This window comes from Callorhinchus milii, unplaced genomic scaffold (assembly GCF_018977255.1).
Source record: "Callorhinchus milii isolate IMCB2004 unplaced genomic scaffold, IMCB_Cmil_1.0 Scaffold9, whole genome shotgun sequence".
In the NCBI taxonomy this organism is placed as follows: domain Eukaryota; kingdom Metazoa; phylum Chordata; class Chondrichthyes; order Chimaeriformes; family Callorhinchidae; genus Callorhinchus; species Callorhinchus milii.
Genome location: NW_024704750.1, coordinates 23857075 through 23878154, shown reverse-complemented (window position 1 = coordinate 23878154; position 21080 = coordinate 23857075). Strand labels below are relative to the sequence as shown.

The 21080-nt window shown below is 47.8% G+C and overlaps 1 protein-coding gene across 4 annotated transcripts in view; it reads left to right on the top strand.

Annotated features, from left to right (window-relative positions):
* The window catches only part of LOC103190274 (homeobox protein Meis1-like), a 63665-nt gene that overhangs the window by 27268 nt on the left and 15317 nt on the right, over positions 1-21080 (top strand). For 2 of the 4 annotated variants that reach the window (XM_042338010.1, XM_042338009.1), the window contains exons 3-8: positions 8882-9065; positions 13270-13481; positions 14910-15051; positions 15866-15916; positions 16501-16551; positions 19531-19680. In XM_042338010.1, the coding sequence (XP_042193944.1) occupies positions 13294-13481; positions 14910-15051; positions 15866-15916; positions 16501-16551; positions 19531-19680 (582 nt within the window). In that variant the 5' untranslated portion in view covers positions 8882-9065; positions 13270-13293. Of the gene's footprint in view, positions 1-8881; positions 9066-10397; positions 10572-13269; positions 13482-14909; positions 15052-15865; positions 15917-16500; positions 16552-19530; positions 19681-21080 lie in introns of those variants that run through there. The other 2 variants (XM_042338008.1, XM_042338007.1) reach the window with 1 other exon arrangement.

Here is a 21080-nt window from a genome sequence, read left to right as displayed (position 1 = left end):
CAACGCAGCAGCCAATTGCGCACAGAAGTGTCGCACAAACAGTCGTGGATGGAGTAACCAATTTTTTGTTTTGACAAATTATTACCCCCGGAAAAGCAATCGACTTAACGAGAAGGTTCCTACTTACTGCTAGGTAAACAGAGGCATGTGTCTGTGTGTGTGTGCGTGTGCGGAGTAAGGAAACTTGACCAACGTTTCGCCCTGCCGGGGAATCAAACCTTGCGAAGCGAGTGCTCTAACCTCTGAGCCACAGAACTCCACACATTAAGACAGGGTTTAAGAATGATCCACAATAAGATCGAGATATCCGCGTGAATAGCAGTCTTATCCTGAGCAATTTATCCCCGCTCTGAAGAAAGGAACGGACGTCAAACTGGTATGGCCACTGCCTACTAAATTTGCAGTTATGTGAAAAATCAGCATCTCATCTCCGAGCGCTTTTAATGGCTTGTTAATCTCCTGATGTACAACCATCAGCCTAATTTGAATCGGATTTCCATGTCTAATGTCTGCGTTCCGCTCGATTTCCGTCCAACAACAGGAGGAAAATGTTGCGGAGGAAAGAGAGGAATAATGTCAGCCCAGATCCTGGTCGGATTCTGTCACGGCTGCTTTAATCCTCATTAACACGGAGAGTCTTAATGAAGTTCCACTGAGTGGCTCTATCCACACAGCACTCCACCTCAGTCAGGCCTTTTCCCCAGTCTTGTCTCTCCCAACCCACCCACAGGTAGGACCCGGATAATAATAATAATATAATAATACTTCCATTTGATAGAAGGAGATATTGTATTGCACACACATTATAATAATAATAATCCTTGCATTTGATATTATTGATACAGCGCCTTAGCACGTCGTTGAGATGACTCGAAGCGATTCACAGAACAAAGCAAAGTGAGTGAGTGGTGTATTTTGTGGGCGAAATGCGGCAGCCAATCGCGCACAGCAGCGTCCCTCAAACAGCCGTAGATTGAAGTGACCAGTTTATTATTTTATTTTTTTTTAGGCGCAGGATTACTATTATATATTATATATTGGGGTACCAAGTACTGCCTACAGAAGCAGAATATTCAACACATAGTCTAATCAGATTCCACAAGAGACAACAGGTGTTGGAGATATCCTACCAAGGCAATGCAAAGATAACAATAATAATAATTATTGCATTCGACAATAGCGCCTTATCAAGATGCTTGTGTTGAGGGCTTCGTATTTAGGCCAAATGGTGCATTAGCCTCTGACTCTGTTTGGTGGCGAGCTCCTCCGAGCTGCAATATGATCAAGCAGAATGCTTCTTGGCAGACTCGCTCCCACATTTCATCAGCCGTCGATTGTGCCGCTATAATTAGAATGGGGATCAGTGGAGGAACTCAATTCAATCGAGCAATTCGCCTGGATACTAAACAACAGCAGAACAAAAGGTTGCGGGTGGTTGGGGTGGGGTGGGGGAGGGTTGTAGGACGGGGTGGGGGGGCTGGTCACAATATTGTCTGAGACTCAAAATCAGTTACAACCTCGTACTCTCCTGCACTTAGTCAAGGCTGTTGCCAAGTAGAGCCATTGGGCCATCTACATCAGCCATCTTCATCATCATCATCATTGCCGTCATAATCCTTGCGATAATAATGCATTCGATATAGCGCCGTTTAACAGTGCCTTCGGATGTCGTCACAAAACACGCGGTCAATTCACTTTACAGTGTATCCTGTGAAGCGCTTTGAGACGTCTCAACGACGTGGTAAGGCCCCGTATAAAATGTGAGGATTATTGTTATTATTCTGAGGAAGAGTTGCGTTGGGGGTGGTGGTNGGGGGTGGTGGGGGCGGAGTTGAACATGATTCTTTCTTTGCTCTCTCCTATCTCTGCGCAACAATGCGTATATCTCTGAATCGATGTGAAAGCTGCTATAGGTTGTCAGTGTAATGGCAGTTTACCGTGGTGAGGTTTTTAATGAGATCACGCACTGTCAGGATAAAATATTAAGCAGATAATGGCGAGGGGGGAGGGTGGGGAGGTGGGTAAGCTTTGATATAATTAATAATAATAATAATCCTTGCATTTGATATAGCGCCTTATCACGCCTTTTTTCGAGACGTCTCAAAGCGTAATTATCAATGCAATTAAGCCGACGCAAGCTTTTTTTTATTAAATATTTCCAATTTGAGGCACGACGTGCAAACCAGAGCGAAGCATCTTTTCGGTTTGATTTAATTGAGGAAGATAAATGAGGAGGATTCGCTGCGTCGGTCGGTCAGTCCCTGGTACAGACAAACGGGCCCCACAAGCGCGGTGAATGGGTTAATTGATTTGACGGTAACTCCGATTTTTGAATCCATTTTTAGCGTTGATGGATTAAAGCAAAAGAATCTCATTCCAGACCTCTGGCCCGTTTATTAAGTGAGACACTTATTGTCAAATGCAGTGAATTTTATGGTGCTGTTATAATTCACAGGAATACAGTAGTTAATTGCTTAATCCCTCCGAATGAGAGGTGGCCTGAGGGGTTTGTAGAGTCAGGGTACATTTCGCACTTAATTCTTTTTTGTATAAATTATTGGCCCTCGACGTTATGTAAGAGCAGTAATGGATCAGAAGCTGTGCATTAATTGCAGGTTCCTGTACCCTGGTCAGGGCTCTCGCTACTTGGCTTTGCTGAGCAGGAAGGAATGGAACCACGCAGTGATTGGAAGCTAAACTATTAGAGACCGGAGGGTTATGGAGCCCAATGTGGAGCCCCTTAAGCGTAACGGTGACAGGGCTCGCCTCGCAAGCGAGAGAACGCGGGTTCAATTCCCGGGCGGGCCAGGGCAAGTTTCCTTACTCCACAAGCACCTGCCTGGTCAGTTCGTATTCCGACGGTAATAATCCCTTCAAAACAACAACAATAATAATTTGGTCACTCAATCCGTGACTGTTTTCGCACAATTGGCTGCCGCGTTTCACCCACAAAATACACAGTCGATTCACTTCACACTACGTTCTGTGAAGCGCTTTGAAACGTCTCGATGACGTGATAAGGCGCTTATATCAAATATCAAATTAATATTATTATAGAGTTAGTGGAACTTTAGGACAAGGATCCAGAGAGACAATATGGTGACCGAAAAGAGTGCAGTAAGAACTGGTGGGGGTGGGTGTGCTGTAATGGGAACGTGTAATAATAATAATGGGGATTGTAATGGGGTGTGTAATTATAATGTGTGCTTTAATGGGGTGTGGAGCAATAAAACATGCTGTAGAAGGGAGCAGGTATAATACTGTGTGATGTATGGGGGCGCGTGGGGTGTAATAATCTATGCTGTAATGGCGATATTGTAATAATGTGTTCTGTAATGTGCACGCATTATAATAATCCTTGTGTTTGATATAGGGCCTTGTCACATCTTCGAGACGTCTCAAAGCGCTTCTCAGAATACATTGTAAAGTGAATTGATTGTATGTCTTTGTGGGCGAAACACGACAGCCAATTGCGCACAGCAGCGTCCCACACAAAACAGTCGTGGACTGAGTGACCAAATTATTAGTATTTTCTTTATTGTTTTGAAGGGATTATTACCTCCAGATAAGTGACCTGCCAATTGACTAACAGGCGAGTTCCTGCTCACTGCTGGGAAAACAGAAGCGTGTGGAGTAAGAAAATTTGCCCAACGTCTCCCCCTAGCCGGGAATCGAACCCAGGTCCTCTCGCTCGCGAGGCGAGTGCTCTAACCACTGAGCTACAGGACTCCATTATAGAACACATTATTATTACCGGTGCTTTCAACCACCACGCCTCGAAAACTTGGAATTCTCTCCCTCAATCGGGGCAGGTTTCAACCCCACTGCTCCCACTCTCTGTTAAGTTCCTCCGCCTTACTCCCTCCCACTCTGCATCTAGAGCTCTCCTAAAAAAAAACACCTCTGTGATTGTCCATCTCCCCCCACCTGTTTGTCGGCCCACCCAACTCTTCCCTCCACAAGCTACAGATCTTTCAGAACTCTGCAGCTCATGTCCTCTCCCGCACCATCAACCCCACCCTCGCCTGACCCCACGGGCTCCCCACCCCCCTGAGGATACAGCTCAAAATCCTCGTCACCACCTTCAAGGCTCTCCGCGGCTTTGGCTCCTCCCTACCACTGTGACCTGCCAACCCCATGTCAACCCGTCCACGTCACCCCCCTGCCCGGCCAGCCCCCCCATCGACAGTTGGGCCTTCAGCCTCTCTGCCCCCACCCTTTGGAACTCCATCCCACAGTCCCTCCGCCTCGTTCCCTCCCTCGCCTCCTTCAAGGCCCGACCCAAGACCCTCCTCTTCAACCAACCCCGCCTTCGGTCACCCTCCTACCCCCACCCTCCCCGCCCTCCACCCCCTCCTGATCCCAACCACCAGCTCGGGCTCAATCCCTGACTGTCCAGCAAACTTGGGAACACCCTCCTAATGTGAAAGGCTCCACATAAATGCCACGTGTTGTTGTTGTTGCTCGGATTTCATCACTTTCCCTAAAAAAAGCACCTTGAGATATTCTCCCGCGAGTGTATAACGGCGCTGGTAAAGTGCAAGTTGTTGTTTTTTTTTAAAATAAAGTAAAGAGTGGTTTTAATCAGGAGAGTGGTTACCTTTCCCAGGTCCTTGCTGAGCGCTCCGAATGGGATTGGTGACAGGAAGAGAAATGGTTTTGTATTGACCGGCCTGCCAGTGAATGAGCGAGGATAACATTGAGTTACTGAGTGTACCCACAGGAGATTCATTTGCTGGAATTAAACTTCATTGTGAAGATGGATGGTTGGGGGATTGCTGAGCTGTGGGATCAGCATTGCCTGACTGCCCTGATTCATGGCCAGCAGACTGGCACTTACAGCTGCCCAATAATGTTCCAACAGCAGATCCATCTGGACAAACAAATTAAACACTGTTTTTTAGGGGTGGGGGGGAGAGAGGACCAGAGATCGCTATGTAGCGCGCGTGTGTGTGTGTGTGTGTGTGCGTATGCGCGCGTGTGTGTGTGCATGCATGTCTGCACGTGTGTGTGGGTGTGCGAGTGAGTGGGAGTGTTTGTGCGCTTGTTGTGCGTGTGTGGGTCATGTTCGCGCGGGCGTGTGAGCGTGCTCGGGTGCGTAAGCCGCGGCCGTGTTGGCCGCCACACAAAATACACAGTCGATTCACTTTACAGTATATTCTGTGAAGCTCTTTGAGACGTCGAGAAGACGTGATGAGGCATTGGATCAAATGTAGGAATTATTATTATTATTATTATATAAAGCTCAGCAGACTGTCTGGGCCGAGTCCATCATTAACTCCAGTTTCCTCTCGGCTCATATAATGCTCAAACTATTTCCTCTGGTGGGTGGGGGAAATCCAGAATAAACAGGGCATCGTCTTAAAATTAGAGCCAGGCCATTTAGGAGTGAAATCAGGAGGCGGTTTCTCACACAAAAGCTGGTGGAAATCTGGAACTCGCTCCTCCAAAAGGCTGTGGGGATTATGGCTGGATCACTTCACATCTTCCAGACAGAGGTAGATCGATATTTGTTAGGTCAGGGTATTAAGGGTTTTGGGGGCGGATAACTGGAGTTGAGGTACAGATCAGCCACAACCTTTTAAAATGGCGGAACAGGCTCGAGGGGGCTGAATGGCCTCCTCCTGCTTCTACCGTTCTAGTTCCTCGCCCACTCCCAGTCTCACGGACAAATGTAAGACAAGATTAATCAGATAATCCTGAGGTCAAGAAGTCAATTTATGTGCGGTGGTTGTTAATGGATTGTTTGGGCGGGAATTGATGGTTCTGGAGAGAGAGAGAGCGCTGAAGCTGAGCTCGAGGCAGAGGTGATCTCTGTTGTTGCCTCCAGACTGACGTCCTCTTAGGGACTCAATTTATAGGTTTTTTTTTGATACGTGACTCGCTCTTCACTTTGGGCATGTTTTAATTCCAATCCATGTCTGCCCAGCTCTGTCGGTAGCGCTCTCTCTCTCTCTCTCTCTCTCTCTCTCTCGCTCTCGCTCGCCTCTGAGTCAAAAGCTTGTGGGTTCAAGCCCCCTCGTTGGAACTTGGAGGTAATCTGAGACACTACCCCATCTGCCTGTTCAGGTGGACGTTAAAGATCTCCCACAGCGCTATTCGAAAAGAGAAGGGAGTTTCTCTGTCTCTCTCTCTCTCTCCCGGTGTCCAGGCCAACAATGCCCCCAAATAAAATTGGTAACTCACTCACAGTGTAGAGGGAGCTTTACTGTGTCTCTAACGCTGACCTGGGGAGTGTGGACGGACGCACAGTGCAGAGGGAGCTTTACTGTGTCTCTACTGTGTCCCCTGACCTGGGGAGTGTGGACCCAAAGTGTGGAGGGAGCTTCACTCTGTCTCTGACCCGCGCTGACACTGACCTGGGAGTTCAGAAGCTGCCACTGGGTTTCTGAGGTGTGAAGGTATAATGGAATTTATATACCATTTATTAATGGAAACTAGAAGGTCAGGGTTAGAGACACAGTAAAGCTCCCTCTACACTGCAAAATCGTAAATCATAGCCAATATGGATTCATGAAGGGAAGATCTTGCCAATGTAATTTACTGGTTTTCTTTGACGGTGTGACCAGAGAGCTTGACAAGGGTAAGGCTGTGGACGTTGTATAACTGGGTTTCAGTAAAGCCTTTGACGCTGTTCCTCTCGAGAGGCTGGTACTGAAAGCAAAAAAAAAGAAGCAGGAATCAGTGAAGTTATATTACAATGAATATGCAGTTGGTTGACCAGAAGAACCCAGTGGGTGGTGGTACGGGAATGTCATCAGCCTGGGAAGATGTTACCAGTGGAGTTCCACAAGGGGTCTAAGGAACCTGGGCATGTTCACGCTGGGAAAGAGAAGATTGAGAGGCCACGGCATTGCTGTCGTTAAGATTCTAAAGGGGCAAAACAACGTATATCACGACAGGCTGTTTCAAGTCGACCCGGATAGTAAAACCGGAGGATACACGGCCTGCGATTGAAGGGGTGAAATTCAGAACGAATCTACACAAACACTATTACAGTGAGCGAATAGTGAACCTGCGGAACAGGCTCTCTAGGGACACGGTTGAAGTTGGAAGTGTTGATTCTTTCAAACGCAGATTAGAGAGTCTTCTTTTAGGAAATAACATGATGGGATACAGTACATATGTGCATGCGACCGCCAGGAAGGTGGAAGGCGAAATCTCGATGGAGTGCCTTTCACTTCAGGCTGAAACCCCAAACAACTTCAGAGGATTTAACATGATTCTGTTTAATTCTCTTCTGTGAATCGCTTTGAGATGTCTCGACGACGTGATGATGATGATGATGATGGTAATAATAATAATAATCCTTGCATTCGATACAGCGCCTTATCAGGTCTTTGAGACGTCTCAAAGCGCTTCGCAGAATACACTGTAAGTGTAAAGTCTGGTGACTGTATATTTTGTGGCCGAATTGTGCAAAGCAGTGCCCCACAAACGGTGGTGCATTGATTGCCCACATTTTTTTTTGAAGGGATTATTATCCCCGGAAAAACTTATAAGGTGCTACATCAAATGCAAGGATTATTATTATTACACATATAGAAAGTAAAGTGTAGTGACTGTTTTGTAGCTCAATGCGCAGCCTATAAATTTGAGTGTGGGGGGGAGGGGAACAAATGCCTATTTGTGGGCAAACTCAGCATCCAATTTGCACACAGCAATTTCCCTCGAACAGTGATGAAGTGAACAATCAATTTTATCTGTGGGATTGCTGGCTGGGACACTATAAAATGTAAATTCTTGCTTCGAGACTCCTGCCAAGGCTCTGACATGATTAATGGGCACTTCAGCACAATCCTAGGTGGAAATTTTCACTGGGTTTGAACCGCAAAGGAAATGCAACACAAACCAGCTAGAAGAAATAATTATCAGTCATTAAAACGGGCAAATAAAGTTTACGTACCAGGGGGGAGAAAGGCGTTTAGCAAAACAGGCAAAATCAGCACAGACATGATGGGCTGAATGACCTTGAATATTCCTGCCTCTGTTCCTCCGTGATTGCGTGTCCGACACACGCCTCTGTTTGCCTCGCAGTGAGTCGGAGCCGGGTTTTTAATCGATCGGCGGATGGCTTTTCCGGGGATAATAATCGCTTCAAAATAAAGAAATAATAATAATTCGGTCGCTCAGTCCACGACTGTTTGTGTGGGGACGCCTTTGTGCTGATGCGATTCGCCCGCAAAATACACAGTCAATTCGCTTTACGGTGTATTCTGTTGAAGCGCTCCGAGACTTGTCGAAGACCGACAAGGCAAGGATTACTATTACATTACACTATCATTGTAATTATTCTTATGACGAAAAAGACGGGAACGTTTGCTGAATTTTCAGCTGTGTTAAGCGCTGAGCATATTTGCTATTACTGTGGCTCATTAGATATAATGGTGTTGGTGTGCTTAGCACATCGCTGCAGGCAGCAATATAAAAGAGCTTAAGACAATTGGTAAATCTTGTTTAAATGGCAATATTTATTACTGTTATCCTGTGGTGTCCCGTAGCTCAGTGGTTAGAGCGCTCGCCTCGCAAGCGAGAGGACCTGGGTTTGATTCCCGGATGGGGCGAAATGTTGGGCAAGTTTCCTTACTCCACACACACGCCCTCGGTTTACCGGCAGAAAGTAGGAACTCGGTTGCTAGTCGATTGGCGGATCGCTTCTCCAGGAATAATAATCCCTTCAAAAAAATAAATAAATAAAATAAATAAAATAATCGGTCACTTCAATCCACGACTGTTTGCGGGGACGGACGCTGCTGCGCGCAATCGGCTGCCGTGTTTTCTCCCGCAAAACACACAGTCACCGCACGACAGCGTAGTGTCCCGTGAAGCGCTTTGAGACGTTTTGAAGACCCGATATTATTATTATTATTATTTTTTGAAGGGATCATTGAAAAAATAATAACTTCGTCACTCAACCCACGAGTGTTCGGTGGGATTCCCGGGCCGTTACCGCGGATGAGAGATTTCAGGAGGTGACTCGAAGCGAGACTTGAAGAGCCGGAGAATTCTTTTTGAAGCGGAAGCTGACCGCAACAACAACAACAACAACAACAACGACTTGCAAGGTAGCGTCTCAAAGCGCTTCACGGAATATACCGTAAAGTGAAGTCGACTGTGCATCCTGTGGGCAAATTTTTCGCGCGCGTATTCGAGGAGGTTAAAGAGTGAGCGGACTGGACTGATCGAGCGAGTTGACTCGGAAGGTGTTTTTTCCACAGTTCTCTTCTTTGAAAGTAAAAGCTGGCGAATCGGAGACCACGTCCGAGGAACCTTGCGTTTCGAGACGACTTGGGATGTACCGTAACGTGGAGTGACTGTGCGCGTGTGTGTGTGTGGGTGGGTGGGTGGGTGGGTGGGTGGAGCGGATTCTCACACATGTGTCCACAGAAGCTTTCGGTGTGCAAACAGTTAACGGCGCCTTGCTGTTTGGCAAATGCCTGCGGAGTGGTTACGCCTGATATGAACAGCCATTCACAGCCTGTGTAGCACTGACTGACTGCCTGCTTTGAGACTGGCCGTAGAGAGCGAGAGAGCGAGGGAGGGAAGGGAGGGAGGGAGGAGGGAGGGAGAGAGAGAGAGAGAGAGAGAGAGGAGATACGAATTATCAATCGCCTTGCGCTTCCGCATGTCTTGCCTGCTTATTGCTATGTAGGACTCGAGACGTCTCGTACGCAGCCTCAGAGAACCGGGAAGAAGGCAGAGGCAGAGAGAGAGAGAGAGAGAGAGATCTCGGACAATATATCAGAAGAGATTAAACCCTCACTCAGCTCTCCATCCACCCACCCACCCAGACAGACAGACAGACAGAAAGACAGACACCTTGCACTGGGAGATGGGGAGCTCTATTGTGAAAACGCTTTGACACTGACAGGCGATGGAGCCAGAGACGTCAGTGTGATTGGGGATTTCTTCCTACTGTCAGGACCGGAGTGGGGGAGACAGAGAGAGGGAGAGAGAGAGAGAGAGAAAGACAACAACTCTATTTATTTGCTTTGCTTGTGTGTGTTAGGGAGTGAAAAAGCCTTTTAAATATCTGTTGATCTTCTGTGAGCTCTGATTTCTCCCCCTCTTCCTTCCCTCTCCTCTCCCCCAACCCCCCCCCTCTCCCCCTCTCCTTTTTCTCCTTCTCTTCTTCCCTGAGTTAAAAAAAAAGAAAGATCAATTCATTCCTTTCATTCATTCATCTCCATCCATCAATCATCTTGAAACTGGTTGACAAGTGATGGGCAGGAAGGCTTGACTTAATGATGGCTTCAGTGTGCGTCTGCAGTCACACTCATCTGATCTGTTTGGGATTCTAACACCCTCTCTCTCCCCCCCCCCACCACCACCGAAAAATCTTTTTTGTGGGGAGGGAACCCCAAAAAAAAATCTCTTCCCCCTCCCTCCCTCCCTCCCTCCCCGAAACAGCCCCCCAAATTGACTCAAATCTACAATTCCAGCGAATGAAGTCTACCCGACATCCAAGAGACTGAGAGTTACACAACACAACGTGTTGGCTGCCAACAGAGGGGGAGCAAATAGCGACCAGAATCCCTTTAAACTGGCTGTTAAGCTAAATGGCTCAAATGGTATGTTTTTCTCTCTCTCTGTGTCTGTCCGTCCGTCTGTGTGTGTCTCCGTGTCTCTCTCTCTCTCTCTCTCTCTCGCCTCCTACCCTGACTGCCCTGACCGCCTGCAGAGCTCCCAACGCCGGCTTGGGAAGGCAGCAGAGTCCACTGGCCCGGGAGCTGGAGCTGAGTCGCTATGTTTGTACGTTGTGTGTGTGTGTCTCTCTCTCTCACTCTGTGTTTATATATCTGTGGTTTGATGTCATTCAGTTATTCAGAGCAAAGCTTTACTCGGCTCGAGGCAATTGCTGTTTGCAGTGCTGTGGGTGTGATAATTACAGTGTGTTAGTGAATGAATGTGTGTGTGTGGGTTTGGGTTAATCCCAGTGCTGGCGAATTAGTGAGTGAATGTGATTGTGAGTTAATGAGCGTGTTAGTGAGTGAATTAATGTGTGCGTTTTGTGTTAATGACAGTGTGAGAGTGAGTGTGTGGTTTGTGTTAATCACAGTGTGAGTGTGAGAGTGAGTGTGTGTTGTGTTAATCACAGTGTGAGTGCGAGAGTGAGTGTGTGTTGTGTTAATCACAGTGTGAGTGTGAGAGTGAGTGTGTGTTGTGTTAATCACAGTGTGAGAGTGAGTGTGTGTTGTGTTAATTACAGTGTGAGTGTGAGAGTGAGTGTGTTGTGTTAATCAATGTGAGAGTGAGTGCGTTGTGTTAATCACAGTGTGTGAGTTAGTGAGTCTGTTAGTGAATGAATGAAGGTGTGTGTTTTTTTTAATTACAGTGTGGGAGTGAGTGAGTGAGTGACTGAATAAATGTGTGTGTTGCCCTTCTCACAAGCCATGACTTTTTTGCGGGGGTGAAAATTCACAGAAATTCACAAAAAATACTTTTTTTTTCAAGAATTTCCCTTTTTTTCACAGACTTTACTGAGAAAAAGTCTGGTTAATTTCAGATCTCCCGCAGGCACTGTCTGTCCACACACGTTAATTGTTAATCAGAACAATATTACTTACAACTGTTGTGTTTGGAATTCACTTTCTATCGCTGCCTCCTAGTTATTTGCAGTTTAATTATCTTTTTTATTCGATTGGCAAACGTAATTTTTTTTATTTATCTCCGCGCCTGGTTTGGAAGCGCAGCGTTTTAATTTGGGGGGTGGGGGGGGGGGGTTTGATTTGCTGAGAAGTTACACAAGTTAATGTTTTTGCAGAGATTTTAAAATGATGGGGTTCTGCTCTCCCACACTTGTTTGTGCTCATCTGCATTAAAAAGGGAATTAATGTCGTGTGTGTATGTTTGTCTGTGACTGCGTGTTTGTGTACGTTTGAATAATTAGGCCACAAAATATACAGTCAATTCACTTTACAGTATATCCGGTGAAGTGCTTTGAGATGTCCAGAAGACGTGATAAGGCGCTATATCAAAAGGATTATTATTTTATTATTATGTGTGTGTGTGTATATATATGTGTGTGTGTGTATATATATGTGTGTGGTGTATATATGTGTGTGTGTGTATATATGTGTGTGTGTATATGTGTGTGTGTGTGTATATGTGTGTGTGTGTGTGTATATATATGTGTGTATGTGTATATATGTGTGTGTGCGTATGTGTGTGTATATATGTGTGTTTGTATGTGTGTGTGTGTGTCTGTATGTGTATGGGTTTTTAGAGTTTGATTGAATTGCAGAGATTGATTTATTTTTGTGACAGTGAGAGAAACAGTTTCCGGTAACTTGGGAGACTGCGTAGCTTTCTAAGTACAATATTTTTCTGGGGGAGCGTTTGTGTTTTTGTTATTAATAATAATAATAATATAATAATAATAATAAGACAGTGAATGTGACTGGCACAACGCTCCGATTTGAAATACTGTGAGTCGAACACTTGGGCGTTTGAGGCATTTGAATTCAACGTATTTTTAATATCTTCTGAATTCCCAAAGTCTGACTCTATCTCCCTTCTCTCTCTCTCTCTCTCTCTCTCTCTGTGGCTTCACCCTCTGTCTCTTGGGATGTCCTCCCGACGCGTAAGGCGCTCTATAAATGTAATTTTGTTGTTGTTGTCTCTCTCTTCCCCCCACAATCTGTCTCTCTCTCTCTCTCTCTCTCTCTCCCCCGAAAACTCTGTGTCTCTCTCTCCCCTCTACGCTCTGTTTCTCTCTCTTTCTCCCCCACGCACTCTGCCTCTCTCTCCTTTCCACACTCTGTCTCTCTCACTCCCCTCTCACGTTATGCTCTCTCCCCCACCCCCCACACTCTCTCTCTCTCTGTGTCGCACACACTCTGTGTCTCTCCCCCCCACACACTGTCTCTCTGTGTCTCCCCAAACTTTCTCCCTCTGCCCCAGAGCCTGAGAGTCAGTTTACACGGTATAACTTTTGAAGAATTGTCATTGAGGGCAGTCTCTGAGTTACTACACATTTACATACAGTCTGTAATAATCCCTTCAAAAGAATTTAAAAAAATAAACAATTTGGTCACTCAATCCACAACAGTTTGTGGGACACTGCTGTGTGCAATTGGCTGCCGCGTTTCGCCCACAAAATACACAGTCACTACGCCTCGTCAGTACACAGCACACTTTACAGTGTATCCTGTGAAGCACTTTGAAGAAGTCTCGAAGATGTGATAAGGCATTGTGTCAATTGCAAGGATTATTATGATTATTACTAATTTTTCTTTCTCTCTCTCTCCCCCCGCTCCCAACCCCCAGTACAATGACTTGTCCCACTACGGGATGGATGCAGTAACCCTCGGCGGTTATGGCAACGCACACGGGCCTCGCGCTCTCTCCCACCACCTGAGTCACGGACACGACATTCAGCACTATCCCCCCAGCACAGCCTCTCTGCGGCCTGGCCTCCCCCCCTCCATCGGAGGCTCCATTAACAACATTCTCAAGCGGGAGAAGGATTTGATCTACGGGTAAGGTGCTCCGATACCCAGTCGCTTCTGCTTGGCGGACATCAAGCCTTAGTTAAGCCTCGACTCTCTTCTTCTAAAACGTGAGCAAAGGCGCCGGCCAACCTTCTCGGCTCTCGCCAACACATCCCATCCCCTGACGGGGACGCACCCAAAAAAGTTATTTGGGTCACTTTGATCCACGGCTGTTTGCGGGCACACTGCTGTCGCGCAGTCGGCTGCTGGGTTTCGCCCACAAAATATACAGCCACTACACTTCACAGCGTATTCTGCAGGCCTGTAGCTCAGTGCTTAGAGAGGACCCGGGTTCGATTCCCAAGCGAGTCCGGGTGAAAACTTGTCAAGCAAGTTTCCTTACTCCACACACGCACACACACGCACACACACACACACTCGCCTCTGTTTACCCAGCAGTGAGCAGGAGCCCAGTTGTTTAGTCGATTGACTGATCGCTTTTCCGGGGATAATAATCGCTTCCAAAAAATAATAATAATTTGGTCACACAATCCACGGCTGTTTGTTGGGACGTCGCTGGGCGCATTAGGCTCTGTGTGGAGTAAGGAAACTTGCCCAAAGTTCTGCCTGGAATTGAACTCAGGTCTCTCGCTTGCGAGGCGAGTGCTCTAACCACTGAGCTACAGGACTCCACTAATATACTTACTCATATAATAATAATAATAATAATCCTTGCGTTTGATACAGCGCCTTATCACGTCTTCGAGACGTCTCAAAGCGCTTCGCAGACTATACCGTAAAGTGTAGTGACTGTATATTTTGTGGGCGAGACGTGTGGGGCAGTAGCAGTTGCCCTGGGTCACGTTTGATGTGAGCTGCGGAGTTGCAGGCAGTGGGGGATAGAGCAAGTACCAGCTCTCGTGAAAGGCAAACTGCCTGGCGTATTCATTCCTTCACAGGTCTGAGCTCTCACACTGTGTTTCCAACTGTTTTGTGACTCTTTTTCCCCACCTCTTTCTCTCTTCCCCCCCTCTCTCTCTCTCTCGCTCCCTTTCTCTCTTCCCCCTCTCTCTCTCTCCCGCTCCCACTCGCTATCTCCCCCCTCTCTCTCTCTCTCTCCGCCCTACAATCTCTCCTCCGTCCATTACCTTAACTCTTCCCCCAGTCTTTTCTTTATCCCGATCCTGTTCTGCGTCTTACTAATAATCCGCTGATCTTGTGTGGACAATGATGTCCCAAAGCGCTTCCCAAAGACTTACTGTGGAATGGAGTGACTGTGTTTTGTAGGTCGAGGCAGTAGCACAACTGCGGACAGCAGTGTCCCACAAACAGTGTTGAAACGAGTGCCCAGTTTTATTTGGGGGGGAGATTGTCGGCTTGGACACAGAGAGAGAGAGAAATTTCCTTCCCTCTCTCCCCCCCCTCGCCCCGAAGATACAACTATACAACATGTGTGTTCTCCTCCTCCCCACACAGACACCCTCTCTTCCCTCTGCTCGCCCTGGTGTTTGAGAAGTGTGAGCTGGCAACCTCGACCCCCAGAGACTGCGGCGTCGCTGGCGGAGACGTCTGCTCCTCCGATTCCTTCAACGAGGACATCGCCATGTTCGCCAAGCAGGTGGGCGAGGGGAGAAGAAATTGGCCGCAGATTTAGCGGGAGAGGCATTAATTAAGGGGCGCAAAGTTAATGCGTAAACGCACCGCATAGAATCTCAGGCAATCTGTCACACAATCACTCTCTCGCACACGCACACATAAAATCACACACGCTCGCTCACACACACGCTCGCCTACATAGAATCAGACGCACTGTCTCACACAATCACACACGCACACACGCGCGCCCACATAGAATCACACACACTCGCTCACACGCTCTTGCTCTCTCTCGCGCACACCTCTCACCTCGCACAGTAGAATCAAAGAGTGTACAAAACCGTACAACAGCGAGGGCTTAAACAAAGCTGGCGTTGCCGTCCCATTTTTTTTTCGGGGTGGTGGCGGTGGGGGAGGGGGGATTAAAAAAAAACTGAAACGTACAGAATTATTTATGAAGTATTTATCTATTGATTTATTTCTTTAGTTAATTCTAAGCGCGTGTGTGAGAGTGATTGTGGCTGTGCGAGAGAAGGCATGCGATTTCGTGTCAAGATGTGCGTATGACAGAGAGAGAGTGATTGAGTGAGAGAGTGAGTGTGATGCTATGCAAGGTTGTGTGTGTGTTTGTAAAAGAGAGTGACTGTGTGTGAATGGGTGAGCGAGAGAGTGAGCGAGAGAGAGTGCAAATGTTTGCACATTTATCAGCTCAGCACAAAGTAACGGACAAAATTTATTGAACACTTATTAGAAATTGTTAGTTTAAATGTTCCTTTTTACTTACTCTTCTCATTCCATTGTGGACATAAAGTACTGTGTTCTCTGACTGCTTCCAGATCCGGACAGAGAAACCCCTCTTTTCCTCCAATCCGGAGCTGGATAATTTGGTTCGTCGCTTTTATTAATAATAATAATAATCCTTGCATTCGATATCGCGCCCCAAAACGTCTTTGAGACGTCTCAAAGCGCTTCACAGGATACGATGTAAAGAATTGACCGAGTTTTGGAGGTGAAGCCAATTGCGCACAGCGGCGTCCCACAAACAGTCGTGGATCGAATGACTTTTTTTTATCGTTTTTATTTATTTTTCGGAGGGATTATTTCTCCCAGAAAGCGATCCGCCAATCGACTAACAACCGGGTTCCTACTTACTCCGAGAGTAAGGGGCGTGTGTGTATCTGTGTGTGTGTGTGGGGGGGGGAGTAAGGAAACTTACCTAAGATTTCGCCCTGACCTGACCCACCCGGGAATCGAACCTGGGTTCCCTCACTTGTGAGGCGAGGGGTCTAACCCCTGAGCTACAGGGACTCCACAATTGTTGTCCATCCGCCTCATTATAATAATCCTCGCATTCGATACGGAGCCTCATCACGTCATCGAGGCGTTTCAAAGCGCTTCACAGACTTCACTGTAAAGTGTAGTGACTGTGTGTTTTGTGTGGGAGGCTGACGCATGTTGCTTTGTCCCGCAGATGATCCAGGCAATTCAGGTGCTTCGCTTTCATCTACTAGAGCTGGAGAAGGTACGAGTTTGGGCCAAACGTTCCCCCTGTGCTAATTGTCCCTGCGCTTCGGAACTCCCTCTCACAGTCCCTCCGCCTCACCCCCCCTCCCTCGCCTCCTTCAAGGCCCATCTCAATCCCCTCCTCTTCGACTGCGCCTTCTGTTACCCTCCTACGCCCACCCCCCTCCCACCCTCGTGTGTGTCAGACACCCGGCCGGTCACGGTGACGGGTTTCCATGTGTATCAGACACCCGGCCGGTCACGGTGATGGGTTTCCATGTGTATCAGACACCCGGCCGGTCACGGTGACGGGTTTCCATGTGTATCAGACACCCGCCGGTCACGGTGACGGGTTTCCATGTGTATCAGACACCCGGCTGGGCAAAAAAAATGGGGAAAAAGTGGTGCCAAATCCTGCACTTTCTGCATCTGTTCATCTCTATCCCTCCATCCCAACCCTCTCTATTCCCATCTCTTTATTGTGCTCTCTCTCTCTCTCTTCCTCCCCATTCCTCCCTTCCCTTGTCCTCTCTCTCTCACACACACTCTCTCTCTCTCTCTCTCTCTCAATGTCTTCCCTTTCTCCCCCCCGTGCGTGTGCCCGTGAGTGCACGACTGCCTGTCTCTCTCTCTCTATATACATATTCCTTCTCCGAGAGCCCACCTCCTAAGTGCTTCTTCCTCTTTCCCCCCCGTGACCTTTCTCTCAATTTGCCCGTGCCCTTGGCTGTGACTTGGGCGTGTTTTTGGGGGGGGTGGGGGGGTGGTGGTGGTGGGGGTGCTGAGCAGGGGAGTGGGTGTGAGGGGAGTGGTGTGTATATTGCAGGGATAGCTTTTATAGCTCTGTTCCTGGTTTATCTCTCTCTGCTGAATAATTTAACTCAACAATAGGGAAAAATGTCAGCATCATCAATCTTAAACCCAATGATTGATAACGCAAATCCTATTTTTTTTTCCAAATGGAACACAAGAGCAAATGGGTAATGCCGAAGCCGATATAAATCATTGGTTGAAATGGCGGGTCTGACTCTGGGTCCCTCTCTTGTAGGGAGGACGTCAAATCAATAATAATCCGTGCTTTTCGCCCACAAAGCGCACGGTCACTACACTTCACAGTGTATCCTGCGAAGTCTCGACGACGTGAATGGAAGGATTTGCTGTCGTTATTATTTTCACGTTTTCAGGAGGACATCCCAAAGCGCTCAATAATAATTATAATGATAATAATAATAATAATAATCCTTGCATTTGATATAGCGCTTTATCAGCTCTTCTCGACGTCTCAAAGTGCTTCGCGGGATACACTGCAAAGTGGAGTGAGTGTGCCTTTCGTGGGCGAAACGCGGCAGCCAACAGCGAGGTTCCCCCCACAAACAGCCGTGGAGCGAGCGATCAGTTCTTTATCTGGTGGCTGTGAGCCGATCAGAGCACTTGACAGTAGCGGAAGGAGGGGGGAGGGAGGGGTGGGAGAGAGAGAGGGAGGGACGGGGTGGGGGGAGGGAGGTGAGGAGGTGACCGTGTGCACGGTCAAAAAAGAAGGTCTTGAGGCGGTCGATACCAGGGTTGAGAGGTTTTACGTGTGAGAAATGATTGAAGGTTTGCTTTCCCGAGAACGGGGAAGGTTGAGAGCAGCCCTGACAGAGGGGTTTAAAGCCAAGAGGGAGATTGATAACATAAATGGGGAGAAATTATTTCCACTGGTCGATGAGTCAGTGACTGGAGGGTATAGATTTAAGGTTATTATCACCGAAAAAGCAAAGGGAGAGCGTGCGAGGGATTTCTATTTTACACAAGTGTTGTGGAAACGCCTGACCTTGGTTATACTTTGAGGCAGAATTAGATAAACTGTCTGAAAATGATAATAATATAAAAAAAGTATCATAATAATAAGCCTTGCATTTGATGCAGCGCCTTGTCACGTCTTCGAGCCGTCTCAAAGCCCTTTGCAGAACATACTGTAGAGTGGAGTGACCCGGTATTTTTGTGGGCGAAGCCCAGCAGCCAATTGCGAGGGCTCTAACCACTGAGCTACGGCACTCCACAATATAAGTGTGAGAATAATGTGTGTGTGGTGCGTGGAGGGGGCGGTGGGGGGGGGGTGGAAGGTGGAGCAGAATGGGACTACACAGTGTGGGACAATCGGGTGTCACATTTCTCCCACAAATCCCACAGTCACCGCATTTTCGCGGTACGTCCCGTGAAGCGCTTTGAGACGTCTCGAAGACGGGGTGAGGCGCTTCACGGGTCAAACGCCGGGACTGTTACTGTTATTTCCTGGGGAGACGGGGGCCGATTTGTGTGGCTGTAGAACCTACTCCTCTCCTGGAGATGGCGTCTGGATCTGGCACAGTCGGGAAAGACACCTTCCTCTGCTCGTTCAGGTCATTCAGCCCCTCCAGCCTGTCCGGGAATAATACTACTAGCCCTTGCGTTTGGCACAGCGCCTCGTCGCGTTGATTTTGGGGGTGAAACGCGGCAGCCAACTGGCCCGATCCTGGATTGAGTGACCGAATCACTTTTATTTACTTTGAAGCGACGGCGATCTGACAATCGACTAACGGGGGGGTTCCTACGTACTGCTGAGTAAACAGAGGCGCGCGCGTGAGTGTCTGCGCGTGTGGGGCGAGTAAGGAAACTTGCCTAAGGTTTCGCACTGACCTGACCCGCCCGAGAATCGAACCCAGGTCCTCTCGCTTGCGAGGCGTGGGGTCTAACCCCCCCCCCCACCGAGCTCCAGGAGTAAGAGATGCTGAGGGTGACGGAGGTGGTGCAGAAGCGCCCGGTAATCTCTGTTCCAATGATTCTGTGAAGCGATAAGTCACCACGAGCTTCAGTTCGCCCATAAAACACGCAGTCACTACACGTTACGGTGCATCCTGTGAAGCGCTTTGAGACGTCTCGAAGACCTGATGAGATGCTCTAACCACTGAGCTACGGGACCTCCCCCTGACCCCTCGCCCTGACCCCTCGCCCTGACTGTTTCCTACCTTGCCCACAGGTACACGAGTTGTGTGACAACTTCTGCCATCGCTACATCAGCTGCTTGAAGGGCAAAATGCCAATCGACTTAGTGATCGACGATCACGATGGCAGCTCCAAATCAGACCTAGAAGACTTCACGGGCTCCTGCACCAGCCTCTCAGACCAGGTAGGAACCTCCTACCTTATCGTGGGGTCGACACACAACAACCCGCGACACTCACACGGTCTCTTTCACGTCGGGAGGACGTCCCAAGTTCGCTGGACAGTCGGGGGTTTGGACCCCCAGCTGGGGGTTGGGATCAGGAGGGGGTGGAGGGTGGGGGTAGGAGGGTGACCGAAGGCACTGTCGAAGAGGAGAGTCTTGGGGGTTGATTGATTTTATTACTCTGTTTTCACCAGGCTATGATTGCTATTATTACTCAGCGTTGTCACACAAACACTGCTGTTATTACTCAATGTTACCGCGCTATGACTGCTTTATTACTCAGTCTGAGCATTGCTACATCCGTCAATACCTAATACTGTTCACAGCGTATCATTATTCTTCTCTGTTACCAGCATATTCCAGCTAGTACTCTGTTCTGTTACTCAGATATTACTGTCATTATTACCCAGTAATGTCTGTATGATATCACTGGTATTGTTTAACTCTGTTATCGAATATTACTGATTGTTACTCTGTACCGTAGCCATGAAATTATACTAATCCGCATTATTACTGGGTTATTACTCAGCTCTTTTACAAGTTGCTCCAGATGTTGTCAGGGTTTCACGATGAACTATTACCGGGTATCAGGTTGTTCTGGAGTCCTGTCGCTCAGCGCCTTGGGACGTTCTCCCGACGTGAAAGGCGCTAATCAAATGTAATTTTGTCGTTGTCGTTAGAGCGCTCACCTCGCGAGCGAAGGGCCCCGGGTTCGATTCCCGCGCAGGGCGAAGCGATGGGCAAGTGTCTTCAAAATTTTTTTTAAATGATTTGGTCACTCAATCCACGACTGTCTGTGGGACGCTGCTGTGCTCAATTGGCTGCCGCGTTCCACCCACAAAAGTCACTACACTTTACAGTATATACTGGGAAGCACTTTGAGCCATGAGAAGGCACTGCATCAAATGTAAGAATTATCGTTATTATTGTAATAGCCGATGAGCTGTTTGGTTATTGGTTTGAAAGGTTTGGAGAAGCGAGCGGGCATTATGAGGGGAATCTCAAAGCGCTTGAGAGGCAATTAATTTTGAGTGATTTTCACCCCTTAAATTGGCAGAGAAAGTTATCAGAGAGCTGGGGGAGAGGGCGGATGATGCAGAGAGAACCAAGGCAGCCATTGATTTAATATTTATACCGCACTTAAAGCTGCCTTGCAGCGTGCATCGTGGCAATGTACTTCGTGCTTCGCCCGTCTAGGGTGCATTTTTAATACTTGCCTTCAGGCGAAACCTCCGGAGGACAGAGAGGAAGTTACAGTAAGTGATCTGAAACACCGAGCAAAAGGCACTTGTCCATCTTTCTCCGCTCACCCCTCTCCCCCCCCCCCCCACCACTCCAAAATAATAATAATAACGTTCCTT